Below are 25,722 nucleotides of genomic sequence, written 5' to 3'. Positions count from 1 at the left end.
CATGGCGGTGTGGAATAGGGAAGTGGCTACACAGTCTAGTGGCACAGCACAGCCCATTAAGAAGGAGGAGAAATGACACACAGCTCCAGCTGGGTGGGCAACAAGAAAGGAAGGAAGTGAGAGAGAGAGAAGAAACAAAAAGAAGCCAAAAAAGCAAGAACTACACTGAAAAAATAGCACTGAAGGAGCCCGCCAGTGTGGGTGGGGCAAATCTAAGCAGCAAGGAGCCGGCGTCTCCCTGGCCAAGGGACCGAGGCTCACCAGAAAGTAGCAGAGGCCATGCAGAGGAAAGAAATGTGGGGGGTGGGAAAAATATGTATTCCTGATTACTGGGTGCTCTGTCTCCTGCTGGGAGTTACGTAAAGTTGCCTTCCCATATTCCCTGTCTGTGGTTCTTGGTGGCTGAGGGCTCCAAGATGGTGAGTCTGTGCTGTGTTAGCTGGTAGAGGACCTCCACTTCATAGCTCTCCTTTTTCTGTTCTCTATTAGTTTCTAATTCCATATGGTGCTTGACTGAGCTCTTTTTTCCTTCATTTGATGCTTAGGGTTCCAGGATTGATGTCTGTATCTGTTTTACTTAGTTTTTTTCCCAGTCTTTGCTGTAGAAGGAACGTGTGATGCTTCTGTTTATAGCGCCATATTGGCTCCACCCCTGGTAAGTTCATTCTTATTGTGCTTGTGGGTATCCAACTGTCCCAGTACCACTTGTAACAAACAATTTTTTCCCTCATAATTGCCTTCCTTAGTCTCTTTATCAAAAGTCAACCATAAATATTAGGATTTATTTAAAGACTTCCCATTTTGTTCCATTAATCTATATGGCTCTGTTGTGTGAATTAATTTCAGCAGGCCTGAAATTGATCTGAGCTGTTGAGCTGAAGTAACCACAAGGCGCTGACCCTTAGTCAAGGCAGGCAGCATACTGATTAATAGTGTTGCTTTGTGACCATGGGTGCGAGGAGTTTCCAGGTGATTTTTGTGAGCTTGCTAGCATTATTTATCGATAACAATGAGATTGGTGATTTGTAGCTGTCCTCAGTGAGACTCCCCAAACTCTCTGACATTGGGACTGGTTGTGTAGCAAGAAATACTCCTATTTGGCCAACTAGGGATTAAAAAAAAAAAAAAAAACCTGGCCAACACTCATTTGGGGCTCTCTGGTCTTAAGGTGTTCTACTGGGGATCCTGATGAGAGACAAAAACATGTATAACAGAGAGAAAGGGAAGACAATCAGAACTCTTGCCTGAGCTTTCTGAACCCCTTGCTTGTAAGGCAATTTTTGGCTGGAATGAATATCCTCCCTTTAATACTGGGGCTTTGTTGAACCCCCACAGACCTTTTGGTGAGCAGCTGAGTGCTTTAACCACTGCACCACCAGGGCTCCTATCTTAAATATTACTTTCTTGGAAACCCTATGGGGCAGTTCTACTCAGTCCTCTGGGGTCACTACGACTTGGAATCAACTTGACAGCAAGGAGTTTTGGAAGGAGTCAATCAATGAAGAAATTGTAGTCATTTTGTGGATGATTAGAAGTAGCTGCCTGATGAAATCTTATTAAAATGGATCCTGAGGACTTCATTACTCAGTGGGGAGGAATGTTTGGGATCTCCCTGGAGCCTTAACTGGCTGCTGCCTTTGTGGAAATGCTTCACAAAGAAGCTGTGAGTTTACTAGAATGGATTAAGGGAGGGGTTCACCATGCATAACTAGAGAAGAGCAAATGCCTTGCTTGTCTTTTCTCATAGGTGCCCTGGTGGCACAGTGGTTAAGAGCTATGGCTGCTAACCAAAAGGTCAGCAGTTCGAATCTACCAGTGGCTCCTTGGAAACCCTATGGGGAAGTTCTACCCTGTCCTATAGCTTCGTTATGAGCTAGAATCACCTCAATGGCAACAGGTTGTTTGTTTTCTTTTGTCGTACAGATGGTTGATGTCTACTGAAGCCACAGAAATCCACCCAGTGAGACAGCATCAGACTGACTGTGAGCGCAGAAGCAAGCTGCCAAAGCGGGTGTTCCTCACTCAGGTTATGATTGATACGGGAACAATTGTTCTTATTGTGAAATCAGGGAAAAATATGAATTGGTGGTCTCTTAATAACAGATAAGTATTCCTGGTTAGTTTTTGGTTATGTGTTCTGTTTAAATGGTTGCTGGGTGTAAGGGAGAGTCCAAATTTAGATTCATATTTATCATTGTGGACTCACTGTATTTAATGGAAAAGTGGCAAAATGAGTTAAAAAAAAACATTTAACCAAGTAAATACTTTAGATTAAATCAAATAACTTGTATAGTTCTTGAGACTTAACACAGGGGCTTGACTCCATAGTAGTGAGTAAAATGCATGTGATGAAACATAAAAGAGAAAAACAAAGCTGTTGCCGTCAAGTCAATTCTGACTCATGATGGTCCCATGTGTTACAGAGTAGAATTGCTCCATAAGGTTTTCTCAGCTGTAATCTCTACAAAAGCAGATCGGCAGGTCTTTCTCCTGTGGAGTCACTGTGTAGGTTCAAACCACCAACCTATCAGTTAGTAGCTGAACACTTAACCATTTGTGCCACCAAGGTTCCTTGATGAAGCATTAAAAAAACAAACAAAAAACCCAAGCCCATTGTCCTCAAGTCCGTTCTGACTCATAGTGGCCCTATAGGACAGAGTAGAACTGCCCTATAGGGGCTACCAAGGCAAAGATGGTAAATCCCAACTGCCAACCTTTTGGCTGGCAGCCTGAGCTCTTAACCACTATACCACCAAGGCACCTGATGAAACACAGTGCCTACTATAAAAGAGTCTTAACACCATGATAAATTAGTAAAAGCTCTCTTCTTGGTTTCATTGTTCTCCACTGAACCATTCTACCTAGTTTGCTGGGAATGTCTGTGAGTTTTTGGCCAGTCTTTCTGGTTCTTGTTAGGTGCTGTTGAGTCAGTTCTAACTCACATGGCCCCACGTGATGCAGTAGAACTGCCTTATATGTTTTTCTTGACTGGAATCTTTACAGAAGCAGATCACCAGATCTTTCTCCTGTGAAGTTGCTGGGTGGGCTCAAACCACCGACCTTTCAGTTAGCTGCTGAGTACCTCACCATTGTACCACCAGGACTCCTTGGCTAGTCTAGTAAATGGTAATTTACAGTTCCAAACTTTTGATGAAGCCAAATTCAGGGAAATAGAGTCCCCCACTGAACAAATATATTCAATAAGAAAACAAGTGGTTTTTTTTGTTTGTTTGTTTTGTTTTTAATGTTCATGACATTAAAAAAATGCCTACATTTCTGGGAACTCAAACTTTGCTTTCTTGTAATGGTTGGACATCATATATTATAATAAAGATCAATTTTCTAGCAAATATTTTCCCATTTTTTTCTAAGGAGTCAAAGTTCTTCATATCTACCACCAGAAGTCATTTTGGACGGCATCTTGGGTTTATTCATGTCCACGCTGTAGAAGAAACAAAATATGTTAGTTCTTTACTAGAAGGACCGTGGTGGTCATGGCCCCCAGACCCTTTGTTGGCTCAGGACAGGAACCATTCCCAAAGCCAACTCTTCAGACAGGGATTGGACTGAACAATGGGTTGGAGAGGGATGCTGGTGAGGAGTGAGCTTCTTGGTTCAGGTGGACACTTGAGACTATGTTGGCATCTCCTCCCAGGAGTGGAGGTGAGAGGGTAGAGGGGGCTAGTAGCTGGTGAAATGGACACAAAAAGAGAGAGTGGAGGAAGGGAGTGGGCTGTTTGATTAGGGGGAGAGCAATTAGGAGCATGTAGCAAGGTATATATAAGTTTTTGTGTGAGAGACTGACTTGATTTGTAAACTTTCACTTGAAGCACAATAAAAAATAAAAAAAAAAAGCTAGTTCTTTAGACCTCACTCAGGTTCTATTTATTTTGATGCCATTTCCTCCACACTTTGTATACAGGACTCAAGTGATTGCTATTTCTAAGCTTAATATTCATTCACTTTTCCATAATGAATTTTTGGATAAATTAAAACAATTCAATTCAGTTACTTCAGTCCATGGTTGTGGTAGGGGTTGTCCCATGGAATTTGATTCAACAATATGTTTTTATATCTTATAGGGAGAAAAAGAATTTTAAGATTACAAGGAGTGAAAACTGGAGCATAGGACACTTGTTGTGTGCCATCGAGTCAACTCCAACTTATAGAACCCTATATGACAGAGTAGTGCTGTCCCACAGTGTTTCCTAGGCTGTAATCTTTACAGGAGAAGATTGCCAGGTCTTTTCTCCTGTGGAGCCACGGTGGGTTTGAACCAACTTTTCAGTTAGCAGTGGAGTGCTTAACCATTACACCACCAGGCCTCCCTGTAGGATACTTGTTGTCAGGGGCCGTCAAGTAGGTTCCAACTCATAGCAACCCTATGTACAGCAGAACAAAACACTGCCCAGTCTTGTGCCATCCTCACAACCATCATGTTTGAGCCCATTGTTGTAGCCACCGTGTCGATCCATCTTATCGAGGGTTGTCCTCTTTTTCACTGACCTTCTTCTTTATCAGTCATGATGTCCATCCTGATAACATGTCAAAAGTATGTGAGATGAAGTCTCACCATCCTCACTTCCAAGCAGCATTCTGGGTGTACTTCCTCCAAGACAAATTTGTTCATTCTTCTGGAAGTCCATAGTATATTCATTATTCTTCTCCACGGCCTTAGTTCAAAGGCATCAATTTTTCTTTGGTCTTCCTTATTCATTGTCCAGCTATGACTGGACGAAAGAGTCTGTGGCTGTGGCACAAAGTGTTTCTGACTAGAAAGGTGAAAACCCAAGTTCCACTGCCTGAACATAGGCACAAGGTCATGGTGTCATGCTGGGCAAGTCCTTTAATTTCGAGAGCCTCAGTTTCTTCATTTGCAAAATGGGAGGATTGGACCAGGTAATTTCTCAGGTTCAACACTCTTTATATCCAGCGATTGCTCTCCTCAGCTGGTCAGCCTGTCAATTGTCATCTGTTCTGCTCATCTAACTCATTGCCATCAAAACCCCTCCCATGTGTATCTCATGACCAAGCAACTGTTCCTTCTCCCGCTTTTGCTGACGTAGTTCAACATAGCCCAGAAGTTGGAGTACACCAGGCAAAACTCAATGAGGGCAGCCATTATACTCACCCAAGGAAGTTAGAGCAAGCCTGTTTCCACCAAAGCACAACACCAAGCACAGCCAGACTGAACTCCAGCACAGTGAAAATCAGCATTATAGACATCAGTCCCTGAAAGTCAAGAAATAAGAGGTCAGTGGTGCTTAAGGTGGTGTCTTGTTGGGAGGTGACTGCAGAGACAAAGCCTACCTTATCCATGAGAGAATGAAGTGAGGACACCATCAGGAAGAGAAAACAGCTCACTTCAAGCCTAGCAACTGGCTCAATTCAATGGGCAGTTTGGTCATTGGTCTTCTTGAGAGGAAGGGGGGGCAGTAATTAAGTAAATTAATCCACTTTATACACTTGTCTTGAGACTAATTAAACCAATTGTCCCACTTAATGCATTTGTGTCTTATTGTTCTGAAACACAGCGGGTTCTGATCATATTGTCAGTGAGGAGCAGAGCATTGTAGTAACTAACCCCCAGGACTGAGAAGAACAGCTCTTAGTCTAGCCTCACCTTTACTGCTTAAGTAGTTGGGGAGTCTGGGCAGGTCTCTCTATTTCTCTAGCTTCTGTCTTCTCATTTGTCAAATGTGCATAGGAATATTTCCTTCACAGAGATTTGTGAGGGTCCCATGACTGTGCAAGCCATTGGTAAAAGTGGGTACCTTCTACATATTTTAATCCCTTTGGATAAGCTTTCTGGGCCTTTCTTGATGGAAGTTAGAAATAATTAAGGTAGTAAACTGGCAAAGTTACTGTCAACCAAAAACAACTCAAAAACAAAAAACAAAACAAAAAAATTAAGCACTACATCACAGTTTGAGTTTCACTCTTTCTGTTCCAAGGAATCCTTCATGCAGAACCGGCCACCTGATAGACCAGGGGGGGCAATTTGATTGCACAAACCTCTAGTTTATGTACACACAGGTGAAGAAGAGATGCACCTTATCTATATTAGCTAAACATAGTCCCAGCAAACAAGCTCAATAGAATCCCTTTTATTTACAATGTGAAATTACCCATCATGAATTTATACTTTACGCATTTCACAAACCCCTCCCAAGGCACTCTCCAGACTTTATCCTGAGGAGGAAGAGGAGGTGTTGGCACTGCCTGGTGTTACTTTATACCAATTACTATCAACCTCATTTGCATATGCCTTTTCACATTTTAATATCATTAACTTGGGGAGAAGCACCTGGGACCATTCCTGCAAGCAGTGCTGTGGAAGCATGAGCTTCATCCAGACCTTTCTATCTAGCTATCCTCCAACTGTGCCCTTGGCTTATCTCACTTTTATAATTGCAGAAAAGTCAATATTCCACAATTTCTTTATTTTTATGTTATCTTTTTTCTCAGTGAGTTGCTGACCTGACACATGCCCCTTAATGTTGCAACTTATTTCTTTTAGCCAAACTTCATTGCTTTCCTTCCTCCAATAAGATAGAATTCCCTTCCAAACATCTGTTCACATTCTCCATCTTCCTATGTTTCTTATCTCCTTATCTTAAAACATCAACCTCCTCTGTAATTTACAACAAACAATAAAGATGCTGCCGTCTCACCTGGTAAGTTCTACTTGTCACCATGAGCACTGGAAGGAGTGGCCTTCACTTTCAAATCTCTGCATTCCTCAGTGCTGGGTCTAGCAATGGCTCAGCCCTGGATAACACCCACCACACACACACACCAGCTTTCCTTGTTGGCATCCTGATCACGTGAGTCTTTCTGCTATCTTTGCCTTCTCAATTCTTTATTCTGTATACCAAGGTTCTCAGTTTGACAGATTCATATTTTATGCCTCTAACTATAGTACCAGTTTTATTACTAAGGAACTCCAAGAACAATAAATTTTAGTTTTTCGTTATCAACTTTATTTGACATTTAGTCTTTGATTCTGTCCTATTGCGATATAATACCAAAGCCCAGAACATTTATCTCAGTCATGTAATCCCCTTTCCTTTAAATAGCTCTGCCCTTCCCCCAGATGCCCAAACTGGAAAGAATAGAGACTTTCAAAAGAAGGCAAAACAAGAAGCCAAGATTTTCAGAAATCTCGTAAGGTTGGAACATCCCATCTCAAAATACTTACAGTCACAATGGTGGTGGCCATGAAGCATGCCATGCCCATGTCTGTGGAAGGATCATAGACACGATTATACCGTAAGGATGGCATAACCTCTTTGTCCAAGTCACACTGCCGTGAGGCATGGCCCAAAGCAACCAGGCCCATAGAGAGAAGAATGAAACCCACCACAGCAAATAAACAGCTCAGAAAATTTGTGGCCAAGCTGCTCTGAACCTAAAAGAGAAAAGCTGCATAAGGATCCCTCCTCATGAGCAATAAATGCCTCTATTTTACCTCTTTTCCAGTGAATTGCAATCATTCATTTCTTTGTCTGACTCCCTCAGTAGGCCTAGGATTTTTTGATCATTTATTTCTGTATGACTTCTGTATACCAACAAAGTCTCTGAACCATGTAAGGGCACTCCAAAATTATAAGGTGCTTGGCATAACTAAAATGGCCAATTTCAGACCTAAATTAAATTTCATTTTAAATTAAACTGCAGCCTGACCAAATTCTCTGCCTCTACTGTTTAAAGAGGCAATTCAGCTTCTTGCAAAAGTTTAACTGCTCATAACACAAAAGAAGGGTCAGAATTTTTATTAGGAATCGTTAAAAGATATTTGTCAAGAACGTTTACGCAGCTTGTCCTAACGTGAGGCTAGAAAATACAACTGATAAACATTAAGTTGAAGCTCTGCAATTGTCTGGTAACTCTGTAACCAAGAAGAACTAAAAGCCAATTAGCCAAGTCTTACTCTAATTTATGAACTCTCTCAAATCAGACTTTATTCATTCACTGAGCCCTTTGCCCTGTTTCTACTGACTTTTCTTAAAATCTGTAATTAAGTAGAAGTATAGCTTGTTTCTCTAGGATAAGAGGAAGAAGGAAACGTGGCAGAAAACTGACTCAGTTGTTCCCCAGGATGTTAACTAATAGACTTGCTGAACTTAAAAAAGAATGTCTTTATAAAACATAGTCCAAGAAGTTGGAGAAAAATGTTAAGTTAGAGATTGCTGTAAAAAAGGTTGTAGTTTAACAACCCTCTTGTACCTTCTTTTTTTTCCTTCTTTCTGTAACCCCAGTGCCTGCCAGCACTGTCTTTGTTTGCTCCACCTAATAGAAACCTCACTGTTCTTCCCGCAATTTAGGACACGGCAGTATCCTGACCGGATACTTCTGTGTCTCACAGCTTTGTGAAACTTTTTATCCTTCAATAAAACTCTATTTTTATTTCTAGAAGAGTGTAAGTCTGGTGTTCAGCTACAACACAACCTAGAAGGTAAATCGTGGCTGCGTAAATGAATAAATGAAATGTTTCTTCCTACGCAAGAGTTCAGTAGAGTGAAAGAGAATATTCTCTCCCAAATGCCTTACCCTGAACAGACAGCAAGGCAGATGAGGCTATGCGTGCAAAATCACCACAAGAGTGCGACCAGAGATGTCAATAGACCATCTACTGTTTCTTTCTAGCCCAACTCACTGAGAAACCCCTCGTGAAGTATCAGCCTCACAGAGGAGGCGGATAAGCAGTTAGTTCCTCCTTGCGCAGCTACCCCTCCACAAAAGCACACCTGCGCAAAGATGGTGCTCAGACTCAGGAGGGTCCCGGATTCTGGATAGGTGTGTATTTGGCCACATCCAGGGCTATGTGAGGATAGCTGGAGGCAGAGTTCTAGACTTAGGCCTCCCCCAAAACACCAGAACTATTGCCATCATGCCTATTCTGACTCTTGGCAATCCCATGTGTTTCATAGTAGAACTTAGCTCCATAGGGTTTTCTTGGCTGTACTTTTTATAGAAGCAGACCACTATTTCGGCCATGCTGCCACTGGGTGGATTTGAACCTCCAGCTTTCCAGCTACCAGTCGAGAGCAAACCATATGCACTACCCAGGGACCTATAAACTCAGGCCCAGGGATGGTGGAATATATGGGAGGCAGCCTGAGGTAGAAGAAAAGTCTGACCTGGATGTCAGAAAACTGAGGTCACAGGGTTAGCTTTGCCTCTAGCTCCTTCTGTTTCTTTGGGTTCTCAGTTCCGCAGTTTAATTTCCCACTCTGGGCCTACATTTATAAAGTATGGGAAATAAAATGATCTCAGAAGTGGCTTCCCTTCTACCCCAGCTCACAGAAGGGAACTGAGCTAAGACCACTCTGAAAACTGTAGTTATGTGTACATGGGCTCCAGAGCACTGTCAACAGCCACATATTAGAGTATTGAGTAATCTCATCCAGGTCCCCCTTCTTTTAGGGACTCAGCAGCTGGAGATTTGGGGTACAGTGGAGGATGGGTGGAGAATCTTTCTCTTTCAAGCCTCAATTTTCACAAAGTAATGACTGAAGTCCAAGTTCCTGGGCCTCCTAACCAAGTACAGTCATAATGTCTTGGTTATATATTTCTTAGAATGAATTAGGTTGGTTCTGGGACAGTGCTCTTCTTGAACCTCCAAAATGGCTAGTATAATACATGATGGAAGTAAAATTCACTACAGGCCATATGATTCTGGTGAGCCTGAGCCCACTCTGCGACCCCATCCCATATGCTTGAGCTTGCCGCCAACTTTGCTCTTAGGCTGTTCTTCTCTGGGGGTAAGAGCCCCATATGTTTCCCACTGAAATCATAGACATGCTATTCTTGTGCTGATCTATTCAATATGGTAGTCGCCACATGAAATTACTCATATTTAAAGTAGCATTAAATACAATAAAATTTTAGTTCCTTAATCACACTAGCCACGCAATTTCTCAATAGTCACACTTGACTACTATATCAGGCAACACAGATACAGTGTGGGCCTATCATCTAGAAAGTTCTATTAGATAACGTTGGTCTAGTGGTTTGGGTCAAGGTGGGTGTTCTGAATAATATGCTCTAACCCCTGAGGCCAGTTCCAAAAGAGAGATATTGGAATTGGCCTGAGGATTCCCTAAAACTTCTTTGGTGCTTTCAGGTGATCTTTGTAACAAGAGTCCCTGTATTATGGCATTATGTGAGACTCCCACATGTGGCCCCCAACTTAAACCACTGGAAGGACATAGGATTGAGTGAAGATTTTACAGATTAGAAAAATCTCCCTCTAACCCAACTTTCTTCTCTCTGCCTCTTGCATTTCTGGCTTTCCTAGGAAAGCGTAAATAGCCAGTAAAGTTGTTTTCTTAACCAATACAAATAACTAAGGATAATAGCTAAGACTCAAGAGTTTATCCTCAACCCTACAGAAGTATTAGTTTTCAGGTCTGGTAGCAGGAATGACGGGATATGAGTCGTAACACAAATACCCTTGTGACTGGATTTTTTCAAGTGATAGTGTCTGCCAGATGTGCTTAAACGATAAACCCACAAGGAGACCATCATTTATTATTATTAGTTTTTTAACATTGTCAGCTTCTTCATCATTGAAGAGCTACATTTGAAGGCTAGTTACCACCAAAAGGGCATCGTGAGGAGGCAGAATTTTTCTAGAATAGATTCCTAGGTACTGACTGGTCTAGGATATAATTCAATACCCTGAAGGCAGGCAGTGATTTGGGGCACAGTCCTTAGAGAAATGTGGTCTGGACAGAGTTGTGGAAGATCCAGCCTCAACTCTTAACTCTGCCAGATAGCTGCTCTGGATCTCAGTTTCCAACTCTGCAAAGTGGCAAGATTACAGTTTCATTTGGCTCCATAGAGCTGTGGGTTGTAGTTCTCATACTCACCAAAGTCTTAACTGATTTTTTCTCTGTGATGATTGATAAAAATCCAGAGATGACAAACTACTCAGAAAAGAGAGAAAAAGGTCAGGTTAGTTTCTATGTGCAGATGTAGCAACAGTGTTACTATCATGGTGTTTTTGGATAACTTTAATGGGGAAAGCCCTGGTGAACCAAGGAACAATGATTCAAGAGCCATTTAAATACATTATGTCCTTGTATTCATTCATATAGCGTTCAGAAAAGCAAGTGAAAAGCAGGTATGCGCAAGGCTTCATCCCAAAATGAGAATCTTAAAATCCAGGAAAGAAGGTTTTTTTTACATGAGAGAAGAAAGTTTTGGAGTAAGGAGTTATCTAGGAAAGCACGTGAGAACAATGGTATGAAAAAAGAAAAGAATGGGGGCAGCAAACGCATATAGGAACACAGAAACTTAGAAGTTGGTAGCACCACAGGCTAAGGTAGACTGGTAAGGATAAGGAGGGGTGGCAGAAATCCTTTAAGTTTGTGTTCAGCAAATGAAAGAAATTCTTACTGTTCTCAGAGTACTCATGACTGAACAGGCTTGGACAGCTAAGTAACATAATGTTTTTTGACAATGGAAAAATTGGGTAAAACAGAAAAAAAGTTGTGATTCTACTGGTCCCAGAATTAAGCAATTTAGGACTGTAAAAATGAATCTTGGGTCTTAAAAAATTGACTAAGTGCCTCCTGAGGTATGGCTGTGCTTAGTAACTTGTTTACAAAGAGTAGACTATGATAACAGGAGGGAGAGAGGTAACTTCACAGTGGAGAAACCTGGCAAACACTATGTTAGCCATGTGATCAAGTTTAACTTCACCAGTAACAAATCATGTTGATAGCATGCACATTTGATTGGTGAATTGATGAAAATGGCATTTCACGTCTGGATTCTTACATCCCCAAACCCATCATCTTAGTATAAACATGAAGAAAACATCCAACAAACCCAATCTGAAGGACAGCATACAAAAAAATATAGCCAGTCCTCCTCAAAAGTATCAACATTGTCAAAGACAAGGAAAGTCTGAGAAACCATGATATTCTTGAAGAACCTCAGGAGATATAACTACTAAAAGTAATATGGTATCCTTGATGGGACCTTGGAACAGAAAAAAAGGGAATTTCGTAAAAACGGGTGAAATCTAAACTATTGAGTTTAGCTAATAAAAGGTAGAGAAAGGTGGACTTCTGGGTGCATTGGACCAAAAATAGAGAAAAAAAAAATGTAACAAAAGATAGCTAGTATTTTGTGGTGGGAAGCTGATGGGAAAACTGTGGAAGAGAAACTTATTTATGAGAAAGACTCAACCACATCAATCTAGAAGAAAGCAGCTCTCAAAGAGAAGAAGCCCTAAATCCCCTTGACACCCCATATATCCAGCTGCCTCTAAGGATTTTCAGGCCATTACTGAAGTATGGACAACTGTTTGGCCTTCTCTAAAGGATGACACTAAATGCAGCAAAAGCATTTTCAAAGTGCTCAAAACTGGAAGTGCTCCTTTCCCCATGGTTCTCACAAATATTAGCATAGTTTCTCTACACCTGTGTGGCATCTTTCATTGGTGCTCAATTTTCTGTAAAGAAACATTCTCCCCAACTTTGTCCTACTTCATGGATTTTTCCCTAAACCTGGAGAGAAGCCACTAGCTTCATCATAGCTGAAGAAGATAGGTGAAAATTAAGGTGATCTCTGAAAGAAATGACTATTCGAATCAATTAAGAAATAGGACTCAAATCAGAAGACTCTTGTCCTCCCACCCCACTCAATCCATCCCAAGGTTACAAATACAGGAGAACAAGTTCTATACATTGACCCCTTGCTCCTGATGGATAGAAATACAGCAATGTGACAGGAGTAAAGCCCAAGCTACTCGCTTCTTCCTCCCATCTCCACCACATTCTGTCCTCCTAGGGAACTCTACTCACACAGAAGGCTCCTAAGAACGGGTAAGTAGACTTCAACAGGGTGGAATACGCTGGAGTGAATTGAGGAGAGGAGGAAGACACAAAAATGAGTCCCAAGCTCAACACCATCAACCCGCACACAATCTGGATAGTCTGTTAAGAGAGGAAAGGAGATGGGGGTTGAAAAAACAGTATTGGTAGAGACAGGTCCTATTCACCCCTTGAATAATGCCCATGCATTATCGTTGTCTGCATGATAGACTTCAGTGAGGATGCAGACACTGTAAAAGCTCTAGAGAGTGAGGAATCTGGAAATATACTCATAGGGGGTGCAGTTCTGCCACAAGGGGAAAAAATTTTTTTTGGACTTCCTCACAAGTGCTCTGCAAATCTTCAGGCATTTCTGCCTCTCAGGCCCACGTCTTTTCAAGGCTTTGTTCATAGTTCATAACAAGTGATGGGCTACTTTTTCTAGTTCTCTGTTTCTATTGTTACTAACTCTTTATTCCTCCTTTATCTGTTATGGGAACAGCAGGCATTAGAGCCCTCATATTCTTTTGAGCCCTAGCAGTGTAAAAATTTGATCCTACATACCTCAGATATCACTTGACACATCGAATTGGAGCTTGGCCCTCTCTGGCCTCCTGACCGCATGCCACTATTGCTGAGGAGCCTGAAGTCTACCACAGGAGGTGAAGTTTTCCACCCACATATTCCCCTCGCCTCAGAGATTCATAGCTCTATTAACATTTACCAAGCTGTTTTCCAAACTTTATGTCACATAAGACTCACAGTAATCAATATTATTGTATATGTGAGGCAAGGCAACAGCCCTACCAGGTCCTGAAGCCTGATCAGTTGGAGGAGCCTGGTGCAGAGATAATTCTAAAAACCAGAGCTCTATAATTTCTCTTTCTGCTCATAGATGTATTGTTTCCTCCCCCTCCCTTCACTCATTTTATATGGTTTCTTTAATAATCATGGATGAGAAGAGACAGACAAATAAAACATAAATATCACCTCTATTCTCAAAAGGAGAGAGGAAACGGGAAGAGGAAGTTGTTTTTCCAGAAACTTGCAGTGAGAAAGTGAGAAATAAATTTTCTTTGAAAAATAAATTCAGATTATTAAGCACATAATTGGGGAATATGTAGAAAAAAACTGTATATAAAATATGTAATTATTTACCACAGTTATTTTTTAAAAGAAAAACATATATACCCACTCCTCACTTGTCAACATGGTTTGGTTCCAAAGACCAGTTCGTAATGCAAAAATAGACCTTATGTAAAAATGGAGAATGAGCACATCAGATCACAAAACGAAGGATGACAATATCATTACATAGCTTCCAAATTATATCATTATACAACTGCCAAATTGCATCATTACATAACTTCCAAATTACATTATTACATAACTGCCAAACCACTGACTATCATGGCCAAGACAAACGGACACACAGCCTTAACATCACAGTCATTGTTACTCCCACCTGGCACCTGGGTATTCGTTACTGCCAGGCGTATGTCATTAATACACAAAATAGTAAATTTTTTACTATTGTTTTGAATGCAAAATGTTGGATAAGGAGGTAAGTGAGGAATAGAAGTATTATATAGTATATATATATAAAGTGCATATATATTATACATACATACGTATATATATATTTGTTGTTGTTAGTTTTGACTCATAGCAACGCTACATACAAAACACTGTCCAGTCCTGTGCCATCCCCACAATCATTGCTATGTTTGAGCCAATTATTGCAGTCACTGCGTCAATCTGTCTTATCGAGGTTCTTCTTCTTTTTCACTGACCCTGTACCATACTAAGCATGATGTCCTTCTCCAGGGACTGGTCCCTCCTGAGGGCGTCTCTGAAGTACACAAGATGAAGTCTCACCATTCTGGCTTCCAAGAAGCATTCTGGCTGTAGTTCTTCTAAGACAGACTTGTTTGTTCTTCATGGTATATTCGATATTCTTCACTAACACTGTAATTGAAATGCTACAATTTTCTTCAGTTTTCCTTATTCATTGTCCAGCTTTTGCACACATATGAGGTGACTGAAAATATCTTGGCTTAGGTCAGGTGTGCCTTAGTCCTCAAAGTGACCTCTTTGTTTTTCAACACTTTAAAGAGTCTTTTGCAGCAGATTTGTCCGATAAAATAAATCATTTCATTTCTTGACTGCTGCTTCAATGGATGTTGATTGTGGATCCAAGTAAAATGAAATCCTTGACAATTTCAATATTTTCTCTGTTTATCATGATACACACACACACCTGTGTGTGTATATACATATATTGTTGTCATTTTTGTATTTTTGCAATTTTATACACCCACTCTCACACTGAATGTAAAAATACAAAAACAAATCCAAAGACTCCAAAGCTCATATTCAAGATACAGGAAAGGATGTTTTTAAATACCACCTCATATAGCAAAGTTCTGGGGAAGGTTCAAATGGGCCTTCAAGTGGCTCCCATTGGCCTCCAGGTCAGCCTGGAGTTCCTTCCGCAAAACATAAGCATATTCAGATTATAGTAGATCTCTAGTCCAAAGACACACACAGCCTTTTCCCTCTGCACCTTCCCTAGCCAAACTGTTTCTGATTTGGACTCACCCCAAGAACTTTGATCTCTGTCATTAGCTGTTTCACCAGGCTATCCTGTCCTGGCCTGGTGGGTTTGGGTTTCTCTGGTTCGGGGAGCTTGATGTCATTTGGTGTGAGGACCACAACAGCCTCACTGGGGATGTGCTGTGATATCATGACGTTGCTGCCAATGCTGGAAGAAAAAACAAACAAACAAATTCAGCTCAACTACCTTATTTGACTTAAAATGTACAGGGCTCCTAGTTTCTGGCCTCCTCAAATTGTAAACCCAATAATCCACAGATGATATGTTCTTTAGGGAGGGAAACTAATAATATGAAGCAGGAGAACCTTAAAAGCTTGGTTTCATGAAGAATTTTTGATGATGTTTGGCATAAATTTTCAAGATCTATTCTGAAGTATAAGGCTGTCAGTGATAGAAAATACCATATGCCTACAAGGAAGACCAGTTAATATGACTATTATTTGAATTTATGCACCAGTCACTAATGCCAAAGATGAGGAAATTGAAGATTTTTACCAACTTCTGCAGTCTGAAATTGATCAAACACGTGATTAAGATGCACTGAGAATTACTGGTAATTGGAATGCAAAAGTTGGAAACAAAGAAAAAGGATTGGTAGTTGGAAAATATGGCTTTGGTGGTAGAAACAACACTGGAGATCAAATGGCAGAATTTTGCAAGATCAATGACTTATTCATTGGAAATACCTTTCTTCAACAGCATAACCAATATGTGGAACTCACCAGGTGGAAAGCACAGGAATCAAATTGACCACATTTGTGGAAACAGACTGTGGAAAAGCTCCATATCATCAGCCAGACAAGACCAGGGGCTGACTGTGGAATAGGGCATCAGTTGCTCATATGTAAGTTCACTTTGAAGCTGAATAAAATTAAAACAAACCCATGAGAGCCCAAATATGATCTTTAGTATATCCTACCTGAATTTGGAGACCATCTCAAGAATAGACCTGAAGCATTAAAAACTAATGACCAAGGACCAGACAAGTTGTGGGATGACATCAAGGACATCATACATGAAGAAAGCAAAAGGTCATTAAAAAGACAGGAAAGAAAGAAAAGACAAAAATTGATGTCAGAAGAGACTCTGAAACTTGCTCTTGAATGTAGAGTAGGTAAAGCAAATGGAAGAAATGATGAAGTAAAAGAGCTGAACAGTAGATCGAAGGGCAGCTCGAGAGGACAAAGGAAATTGTTATAAAGAAATGTGCAAAGACCTGAAGTTAGAAAACCAAAAGGGAAGGACATGCTTGGCATTTTTCAAGCTGAAAGAACTAAAGAAAAAAATCAAGCCTCAAGTTGCAATATTAAAGGATTCTATAGGCAGTGGGGTTTTTTATAGGTGAAATATGGGATGACTCAGGAAGCATCAAAGAAGATAGAAGGAATACACAATCACTGTACCAAAAAAAATTGGTGGACCTTTAACCGTTTCAGGAGTTATCACATGATCAAGAGTCTATGGTATTGAGGGAAAAAGTCCAAGCTGGACTGAAGGCATCAGTGAAAAACAAGGCTCCAGGAATTTATGCAATACCAATTGAGATGTTTCAACAAATGGATGTAGCCCTGGAGGTGCTCACTGGTCTATGCAAGAAATTTGTAAGACAGTTACCTGGCCAACTGAGTGGAAGAGATCCATATTTGAGCCCATTCCAAAGAACAGTGATTCAACAGAACGAGAAATTTATCGAGCAATGGTGGCAGAGCAGTTAAACATTTGCTGTTAACCAAAAGGTAGGCACTTTGAATCCAACCAGTCATTCCTTGGAAACCCTATGGGGCAGTTCAACTCTGTGTTGTAGGGTTGCTATGAATCAGAATCGACTTGACAACAATTTTTTTTTTTTTTGATCATTAATATCACACGCAAGTAAAATTTTGCTGAAGATAATTCAAAAACAGTTGCAGCAGTACATTGACAGGGAACTGCCACAAATTCAAGAAGTATTCAGAAGACCACACTGAATCAGGGATATCATTGCTGATGTCAGATGGATCTTAGCTGAAAGCAGAGAATACCAGAAAGAGTTTTACCTGTGTTTTATTGACTATGCAAGGGCATTTGACTGTATGGATCATAACAAATTATGGATAAAAATTGAAGAATGGGAATTCCAGAGCGCTTAATTGTGCTCATGTAGAACCTGTACAAAGATAAAGAGGCAGTTGCTCGAACAGAACAAGGAGATACTGCATGGTTTAAAGTCAGGAAAGGTGTGTGTCAGGGTTGTATTCTTTCACCATACTTATTCAATCTGTACGCTGAGCAAATAATCTGAGAATCTGGACTATATGAACAAGAACAGGTCATCAGGATTGGTGGAAGACTCATTAACAACCTGTGATACGCAGGTGACACAACCTTGCTTGCTGAAAGCTACGAGGACTTGAAGCACCTCAACATAAAGAGAACAACAATCCTCACAACTGGACCAATAAACATCAGGATAAATGGAGAAAATATTGAAGTTGTCAACGATTTCAATTTACTTGGATCTACAATCAATGCCCATGGAAGCAGCAGTCAAAAAGTCATATGATGTATTGCATTGGCCAAATCTGCTGTAAAAGGCCTCTTTAAGTATTAAAAAGAAAATATGTCATTTTGAGGACTGAGGTGGCATAGTGGTTAAGTGCTACGGCTGCAAACCAAAAGGTCAGCAGTTCAAATCCACCAGGCACTCCTTGGAAACTCTATGGGGCAGTTCTACTCTGTCCTGTAGGGTCACTATGAGTCGGAATCGACTTGAAGGCACTGGTTTTTTTTTTTTTTTCTGGGGTAAGGTGTGCCTGACCCAAGCCATGGTGTTTTCAGCAGGCTCATATGCATGTGAAAGCTGGCAATGAGTAAGGAAGAATGAAGAATTGATGCATTTGAATTATGGTGTTGGGAAAGAATACTGAATATACCATGGAATGTCATAAAGATAAATAAGTGTGTCTTGGAAGAAGTTCAGTCAGAGTACCCCTTAGAAGCTAAGGTGGCAACTTCGATTCATGTACTTTGGACATGTCATCAGGAGGGATCAGTCCCTGGAGAAGGACATCATGCTTGGTAAAGTACAGGATCAGCTAAAAAGAGGAAGACTCTCAATGAGATGGATTGACCCAGTGGCTGCAACAGTGGGCTCAGACATAGCAATGATTGTGAGGATGGTGCAGGACTGGGCAGTGTTTAGTTTTGTTGTATGTAGGATCGCTATCAGTTGGAACCAGGTCGAGGGCACCTAACAACAACAACATCCATTACGGGTAATAAACACATCTCAGAAATCAACAGCATGAATCTCAAGAGGTTCCAATGTTCAGAGGCAGTCACAAAAGACTGTTTTCAATACAAGGGGCAATTTCCATTTCCCCTAGTCCCACCTACAATGATTGCATTGCCATACATTGAATGAATTTCAGCCTTAACCTACCTATCATGAGATGTGATAAGTGTTCTGTTTTTCGGCTTTTCTTATGCAGTTTCTGTGCTATTCAGACTATCTAACTCTGCTTTCTTAGTTTAGTTTAGTAATACTGATTAGCATTAATACTACCCGTTGTTTTTGCTAGGAATTGTCCTGTAGTGCCTTCAACCCTAACCCTACTTAGTTATTAAAATGATGTACTAGTTATGGAAACTCCTAGAAAATGTGTTACGAAAAGAAATAATACACACTTTACATATACGATAGTGTAGAATTAATGCTGAATAAATATTTGCAGTTATAATTATTACTAAGCTGAATGCACACAACGGAAAGCTGTTTGACCCAGTTATCCCAGGATCTGAAACTTTTGCACAATTGACTAATCCTGCCACCACTTCCTATCCCATCCTACTTTTCAGGTGACAGTGGCAGCTTCGTGTCTCAGTTTATTCAGCCTGAGAGGTATGAGAACATACCATAAACCTAGGTTCAAGGTCACTTGTTAGCCTTAAGGATTGAGTTGCCTGTGGTATTAGCTGCGAGCTCAGCTTAGCTCTCTTTTCCCTGCACCACTTTCAGCCCATGGACTCCCCAGTTTGCATAATAGCCTGAGAAAGTCTGAAGATACAAGTTCTCTGCCCCCACTGATTATGCGACTTTGGGTAAGTGACTCACAAAAATCATGCAGTTATAAAACAGCAGAAACAGTGAAAACCAGATACTCCTTCTTCCTGCCCATCCTATTTCCAAAATGCTCTAGTGTCTCTTAACCACGTTCAAGGAGCTTCAAGTCAAATATTCGCCTCTAATGGAGTCACAGCAAGGGAGCTGTGAGCTGAGAAAGTCTCTCTGCAGTGCCTACCTGTCCCTGTGGGCCAGCCCGTGGGTGCCAGTGGAGCTCTCAGAAGTCCCCAGAAGACTACCTTTGGGCTATGCCAGCATTTCCTACTTGTCATCATCTTCGGAAACCCTTAGCTCCTCCTTAATCCAGTGTTTATGGATACACAGGATGTCATGTGTGTGATATTTACAGATTGCACATTTGTGAAATATGCCTGTACTTCCTTTTTACCAAACTCCTAGTGTGTCCAGACATAGTACAAATAGAACCAACTGATGATTGGGAGAGCATGCAAGTCATGAAGCTCTATGTGTGAATTGGCTTCCCAATACTAGCTCCTCATTATTACACAAGTCTGCGTTCTTCTTGGAGCCTCAGTTTCTTAATCTATTAAATAGGGTGACAGTAGCGACACTGGAGAGTTGCTATCAAGATTGCAGTATGAAAGGCCTATACTGCTTCCAAGAAGCATTCAATAGTATCTAGTTAAACGTGGCTGGGTGGCAGAAATAGTTAAGTGCTCCACTACTAGCTGAAAGGTTGGTGGTTCAACCCACCCACAGATGCCTCAGAAGTCAGGCCTGGCCATCTGCTTCTGAAAGTTCACACCCTTGAAAACCTTATGGAGAAGTTCGACTCTGCACACATGGGGTCACCCCAATTTGGAATCAACTCCAGGGCAACAAACAGCAACAACGAAAAACAATAAAATAGTAATATTGACAGAAATAATAGTAGAGATAAATAATAACATTCAATAATGTAAAGCTAATAATAGCTACTATGGCTATATTGCTTTCAAGGAGCATTCAATAATATGTAGCTAATAAAAGTAATGATAAAATATACAAAACACCGTTTTTGTTATTTTATGTATATATTTTTTTCTTTTTCCAATTCTTCAGGCTTTGGGTAGGCTGAAAGCAGCCTTTGGGCATTCACTGCTTAAGTACTGTCTACTTCCTCCTTGGGCCACTCTCTCTAACAATAGATTTTCACTTCCAAAAAAGTAGGTTATTTCTAGGGAACTGGCGGAATTGTAGAGGGGGCACAGAGGGGGAGCATTCAACAGGACCCACAAAAACTCACACTATCCATGGCTGTGAGAGAAAGGTCTTTACTCCTCTTTAAATTTTGGAAGCAGTCTTAGATGCAGCTGGCAAGTGTACCAGAGCCTGCCGAAGCAGCTGGGCAGCTCCACTCTACAAGCTTCCTCCTTCCCTTGGAGGCAGCCAGCAGGAACCCAGAAACACAGCGTGATCTTGGGTAATTAACTGCACATATTAACACTGCTAGTAATGAAGGAAGTTAAGAAAAACATTTAGAAGGCTGTCTTAGTTCTCAGAACTTCTCCTTAGAGGGGTCTTTTTACAGTGCCTTCCTGGCATTTGCCCTATTATTTCCCTATTACAGCGTCCATTGAAAAGACTGTGCAGAGCTCCCCCTGGGCTTTAACAAAGAAGAAGCCTGGCCCTTTAAAAGGCAAACGTGCCCCTTTCCCATTTTGGGGAATTTGTTAATAAACCAGTTAAATCCCCTGAATGTAGTAGCAACTCCTTCTCCAGTCTGTTTTGTTCACCTGAGAGGATTTGCAAGGATTATGTGAGCCAACGCATGTAAGGTGCTTGGCACAGAACCCAACAAAATAGGTGCCTAAAGTGGTCTCTGTTCTCTCATTATGTGTCTTCCCTCACCACCTGCCCTATCCCTATACCTTCTCTAGTCTCTGAGCTTAGTAACACTATTTGTTATATTCTCCTCTGAATTGGGTGGGAAAGAAAGGGCTGGTATTAAATGTAAGACATTCTGTTTAATAATCAGAGACAGGGTTTCTCAAACTTGGCACTATTGACATTTTGGCCCAGATAATTCTTTGTGGGGGGCTGTCCTGGGCACTGTAGGTTGTTTAGCAACATCCTCTATCTACTACGTACCAGGTGCATCACTATTTCAGGCCCTCCGCCCCCACCTACTCCCTGCATTATGACAAGCAAAAATGTCTCCAGATATTGCCAGACATACCCTGGAGGTCAAAACCTGTTGAGAATAACTCATCTAGGAGCAAAAGAGTTTTCTGTGACATCTCTGTAAACTCAGGTATGGAAGAAACAGAACATAATTTCTTCTTTTTTTTAAATTTTGCTTTAACTGAAATTTTACAATCCAAGTCAGTTTCTCATACAAAAACTTATATACATTGTTATGTGACCCTAGTTGCTCTCCCTACAATGTGACAGCACACTCCTTCTCTCCACCCTGTATTTCCTGTGTCCATTCAACCAGCTCCTGTCCTTTTCTGCCTTCTCATCTTACCTCCAGACAGGAGCTGCCCACATAGTCTTATGTGTCTACTCAAGCTAAGAAGCACACTCCTCACCAGTATCATTTTATGTCTTATAGTCCAGTCTAATGTTCGTCTGAAGAGTTGGCTTTGGGAATGTTTTTAGTTTTGGGCTAACAGAAAGTCTGGGGGCCATGACCTCTGGGTCCCTCAGTCTCAGTCAGACCATTAAATCTGGTCTTTTTACTAGAATTTGAGGTCTGCATCCCACTGTTCTCCTGCTCCATCAAAGTTCTCTGTTGTGTTCCCTATCAGGACAGTCATTGGTGGTAGCTGGGCACCATCTAGTTCTTCTAAAAAAAAAAAAAATTTCTAGTCTTAGGCTAATGAAGTCTCTGTTTTATGTGGTTCTTTCTGTCCTAGGGGTCATATTTACTTTGTGTCTTTGGTGTTGTTCATTCTCTTTTGCTCCAGGTGGGTTGAGACCAATTGATGCATCTTAGATGGCGCTTGGTAGCTTTTAAGACCCCAGATGCCACTCACCAAAGTGGGATGCAGAATGTTTTCTTAATATACTATACTTTGTTATGCCAATTGACCTAGATGTCCCCTGAAACCATGGTCCACAGACTCCCTCCCCTGCTACTCTGTCCCTCGAACTGTTTGGTTGTTTTCAGGGAACTTCTTTTCTTTTGGTTTAGTCCAGTTGTGCTGACTTCCCCTGTATTATGTGTTGTCCTTCCTTCACCTAAAATAATTCTTGTCTACTAATTAGTAAGGAAACCCTGGTGGCGTAGTGGCTGAGTGCTACGGCTGCTAACCAAGAGGTTGGCAGTTCGAGTGCACCAGGCATTCCTTGGAAACTCTATGGGGCAGTTCTACTCTGTCCTATAGGGCCGCTATGAGTTGGAATCGACTCTATGGCTGTGGGTTTGGTTTTGGTTTATCTAATTCGTGAATACTCCTTTCCCTCCTTCCCCACCCTCATAACCATCAAAGAATGTTTTCTTCTGTGTTTAAACCTTTTCTTGAGTTCTTATAATACTGGTCTCATACAACCTTTGTCCTTTTGTGGCTGACTAATTTGAGAGATAATTTCTTTTTGTTAGATCTTATTCTGCCAAGAGGTGGAAAGTTAATTCCTCATTTACCCCTTCTGCCTGCAGTAGATTGCAAAAGCATACAATGTTTTATAGTGACCAGGAGTCAAGGTTAGAGAGTAATTTTGGTGGTCATCTAACTCAAAATATAAAAATATATGCATGTCATCCTTAAAATATACCTGTTCCTGCCATCATGGCCCCTGCAGTTCCATGGGTTCTATACACTGCATTTCTTTAGTGTCTGAAAGTCACATGAATCTTTCTGTAGCTTCTCATCCATGCTGGGGCCCCAAAATCTCTTTGAGGCCCTATAATTCTTTCCTAGAAGCCCCCTGCAGTTATTCTTTCTTTTGCCTTTCTTGGTCCAACAATTTCTACTTGGAAAGTAATATTAAGCCCTAAATATTTGGACTCCAAACAGCTAGGTGGGTTTAGCTTCATGTCAGGACCCATTTCTCTGGACCCCATCTGCATCTCAGCTTACCTACTCTCCATTCTCTTTCCCCTTCAGGACCACAAGAACCTTCTTCTAGTCCCTAAAGGACATCTGTCCTTTTAATTTTCATGATTAACTCCCTGCATTGCATGTCCCCTTTCCTACTTCACACTAGGCACTCTTCTTTCTGGGTATTTCTTTCTGAAGTACTTATAATCTCTTTAAAACCAGTCAATTCATGGAGATCCTATGTGTGTCATAGTAGAACAGCACTCCATAGGGTCATCAATGAATGTGAACTTTCAGAATTAGAAGTAGGGCTTTCTTCCTAGGTACCTCTATTTGAGCTCAAACATCAATCTTTTGGTTAGCAGCTGAGCATCTTGGAATTTTGAAAAACCAAAGCCAGAAGCTATTAGGCAGCATCTCTTCTTTCTCCCTCCATTTATATATTCCTCTGCTCCCTCTGCCCATCTCCTCACCACTAATGCATGTATTATCTTAAGAAAAGCACTAAGAAAGCCCTAAGTGCTTGAGGTAGGAATGGAGAAATGACAGTGTTGCCAGAACATAAGTCTTGTTCATCGTTGTTCTGTGGGTGTATTACTGTTGGTTAACAGGAAGCCTGCAGGTGAAAGTACAGGATGGAAGCTGTAGTTCAGCTGAGTATGGCTGTGGTTCATAAAAGTGATTGGGAAATCTCTTTCCCTAACTGAGAAGAAAAAGGAAGTGTAAGAGGAGGGGGGCAAAATAGTCTTCAAACTGAGAATTAAGCAAACTCAAGTGTGCAGCATCTTTGTGTACCTGAGAAATTCATAGCTGGAAACAGACCCATATGTATGAGAAAACTTTTATTTTACATTTTTAATTGTAAAAAATATAGACAACACATTTGCCAATTCAACATTTATCACGTGTACAATTCAGTGAGATTAATTACCTGGGTTACATTGTGCAACCATCACCAATATTTTTTGCCAAATTTTCTGTCTCAAGGACTTCCAGTCAACATGGTGCTATAGATGGAAGCACCATGCCATCCCTCCACAGCAAAGATCCAAAAGATTAAATAAAACAGACACAAAACATCAATCCTGGAACCCTAAGTATCAAATGAATAGGTAAAGAACTCAGTCAAGCACAGAATGGATTAAGAAACTGACAGAGAACAGACAGCGAGGATAGATATGTTCGGAGGTCCTCTATCAGCTAACACAGCACGGACTTGCCATCTTGGACTCCTCTCAGAGATCAGTGGACAGCTTGTACAAGAAACTAGCTTCACAGAGCTCCCAGCATGAGATGGAACACCCAATAACCAGTGCTGTATGCATTCTTACCCCTCATCCTTCTCCTCCCTGCTTGAACTCCCCTGCTTCATAGCTGGCTGGGGTTTCTCAGCTATTTGGGAAGTACAGACATCGTGCCACTTTGATTTTTCCTACCCACATCAGAGATCAGTGGACAGGGAGTATGGGGAAAGCAGCTTCAAGGAGCTCCCAGAAGGAAACAGAGCACCTGGTAACCAGGGATATATGCTTTCCCACTCCCCTGTCTTTCTCCTTCCTGCTGTTCTGCCTCTTCTGCTTCCCACTGGCCATAGTCTCTTGGCCAGGAAGCACTGACTTTGGCCCCTTGATGCTTGGATTGGCCCCGCTCACACTGGCTGGCTCCTGAAGTGCCGTTTTTTGTTTCTGGTGTTGTTTTTATCCACTTCTTTTGGTTTCTTCTTCACCTGTCACTACCTCCTCCTCCTTTCTCTTGAACATCTGGATCCATGTGCCATCTTAGCTTCTTGAAAGGCTGTGAAGGAGCCTTTGACTGGGGAACTGCTTCCCTGGCTAGCGCTGCCACACTGGTGGGATCCCTGGGGCTTTTATTTTTTGTTGTTGTTGTTTTGCTTTGTTTTGTTCTGTTTGTTTGTTTTCTTTCTCTTTTCAAGGCTTGGGAGCCCCTCCTAGCCAGGCTGTACCACATGGCTTGGGAGCCATTTCCCCAGTCTGTGCAGCTGTACCAATGGGATCCCTGGGGACATTTCTTTCTTCCTTTTTGTCTTTCTTCATTTCTCAGTTTCTCATCTCTCTATATTTACCTTATTTTCCTGTCTCCTGAATTCCTTGCTCTATGTGACATCTCTTCCCCTTCTAAACAGGCTGTACCATGTGGCCTGGAACTTCCCCAGTCCTCGCAACTGCA

General features: G+C 41.3%; 1 protein-coding gene across 5 annotated transcripts in view; it reads right to left on the bottom strand.

The window, feature by feature from the left end:
• Positions 1–3,180: 3,180 nt before the first annotated feature.
• The window catches only part of LOC100661763 (membrane-spanning 4-domains subfamily A member 6A-like), a 55,390-nt gene continuing 32,848 nt past the window's right edge, over positions 3,181–25,722 (bottom strand). The window contains exons 1-7 of one of the 5 annotated variants that reach the window (XM_023559715.2): positions 20,796–20,921; positions 15,432–15,594; positions 12,822–12,953; positions 10,878–10,934; positions 7,202–7,411; positions 5,132–5,232; positions 3,196–3,442 (exon numbers count right to left, since the gene is read on the bottom strand). In XM_023559715.2, the coding sequence (XP_023415483.1) occupies positions 3,376–3,442; positions 5,132–5,232; positions 7,202–7,411; positions 10,878–10,934; positions 12,822–12,953; positions 15,432–15,578 (714 nt within the window). In that variant the 5' untranslated portion in view covers positions 15,579–15,594; positions 20,796–20,921 and the 3' untranslated portion in view covers positions 3,196–3,375. Of the gene's footprint in view, positions 3,443–5,131; positions 5,233–7,201; positions 7,412–10,877; positions 10,935–12,821; positions 12,954–15,431; positions 15,595–19,727; positions 19,918–20,795; positions 20,922–25,722 lie in introns of those variants that run through there. The other 4 variants (XM_023559713.2, XM_064288007.1, XM_023559714.2 and 1 more) reach the window with 4 other exon arrangements.

Source organism: Loxodonta africana, chromosome 7, assembly GCF_030014295.1.
Source record: "Loxodonta africana isolate mLoxAfr1 chromosome 7, mLoxAfr1.hap2, whole genome shotgun sequence".
NCBI lineage: Eukaryota > Metazoa > Chordata > Mammalia > Proboscidea > Elephantidae > Loxodonta > Loxodonta africana.
Note: the sequence above shows the minus strand (reverse complement) of the source record. Positions and strands in the feature narration are given on the sequence as shown.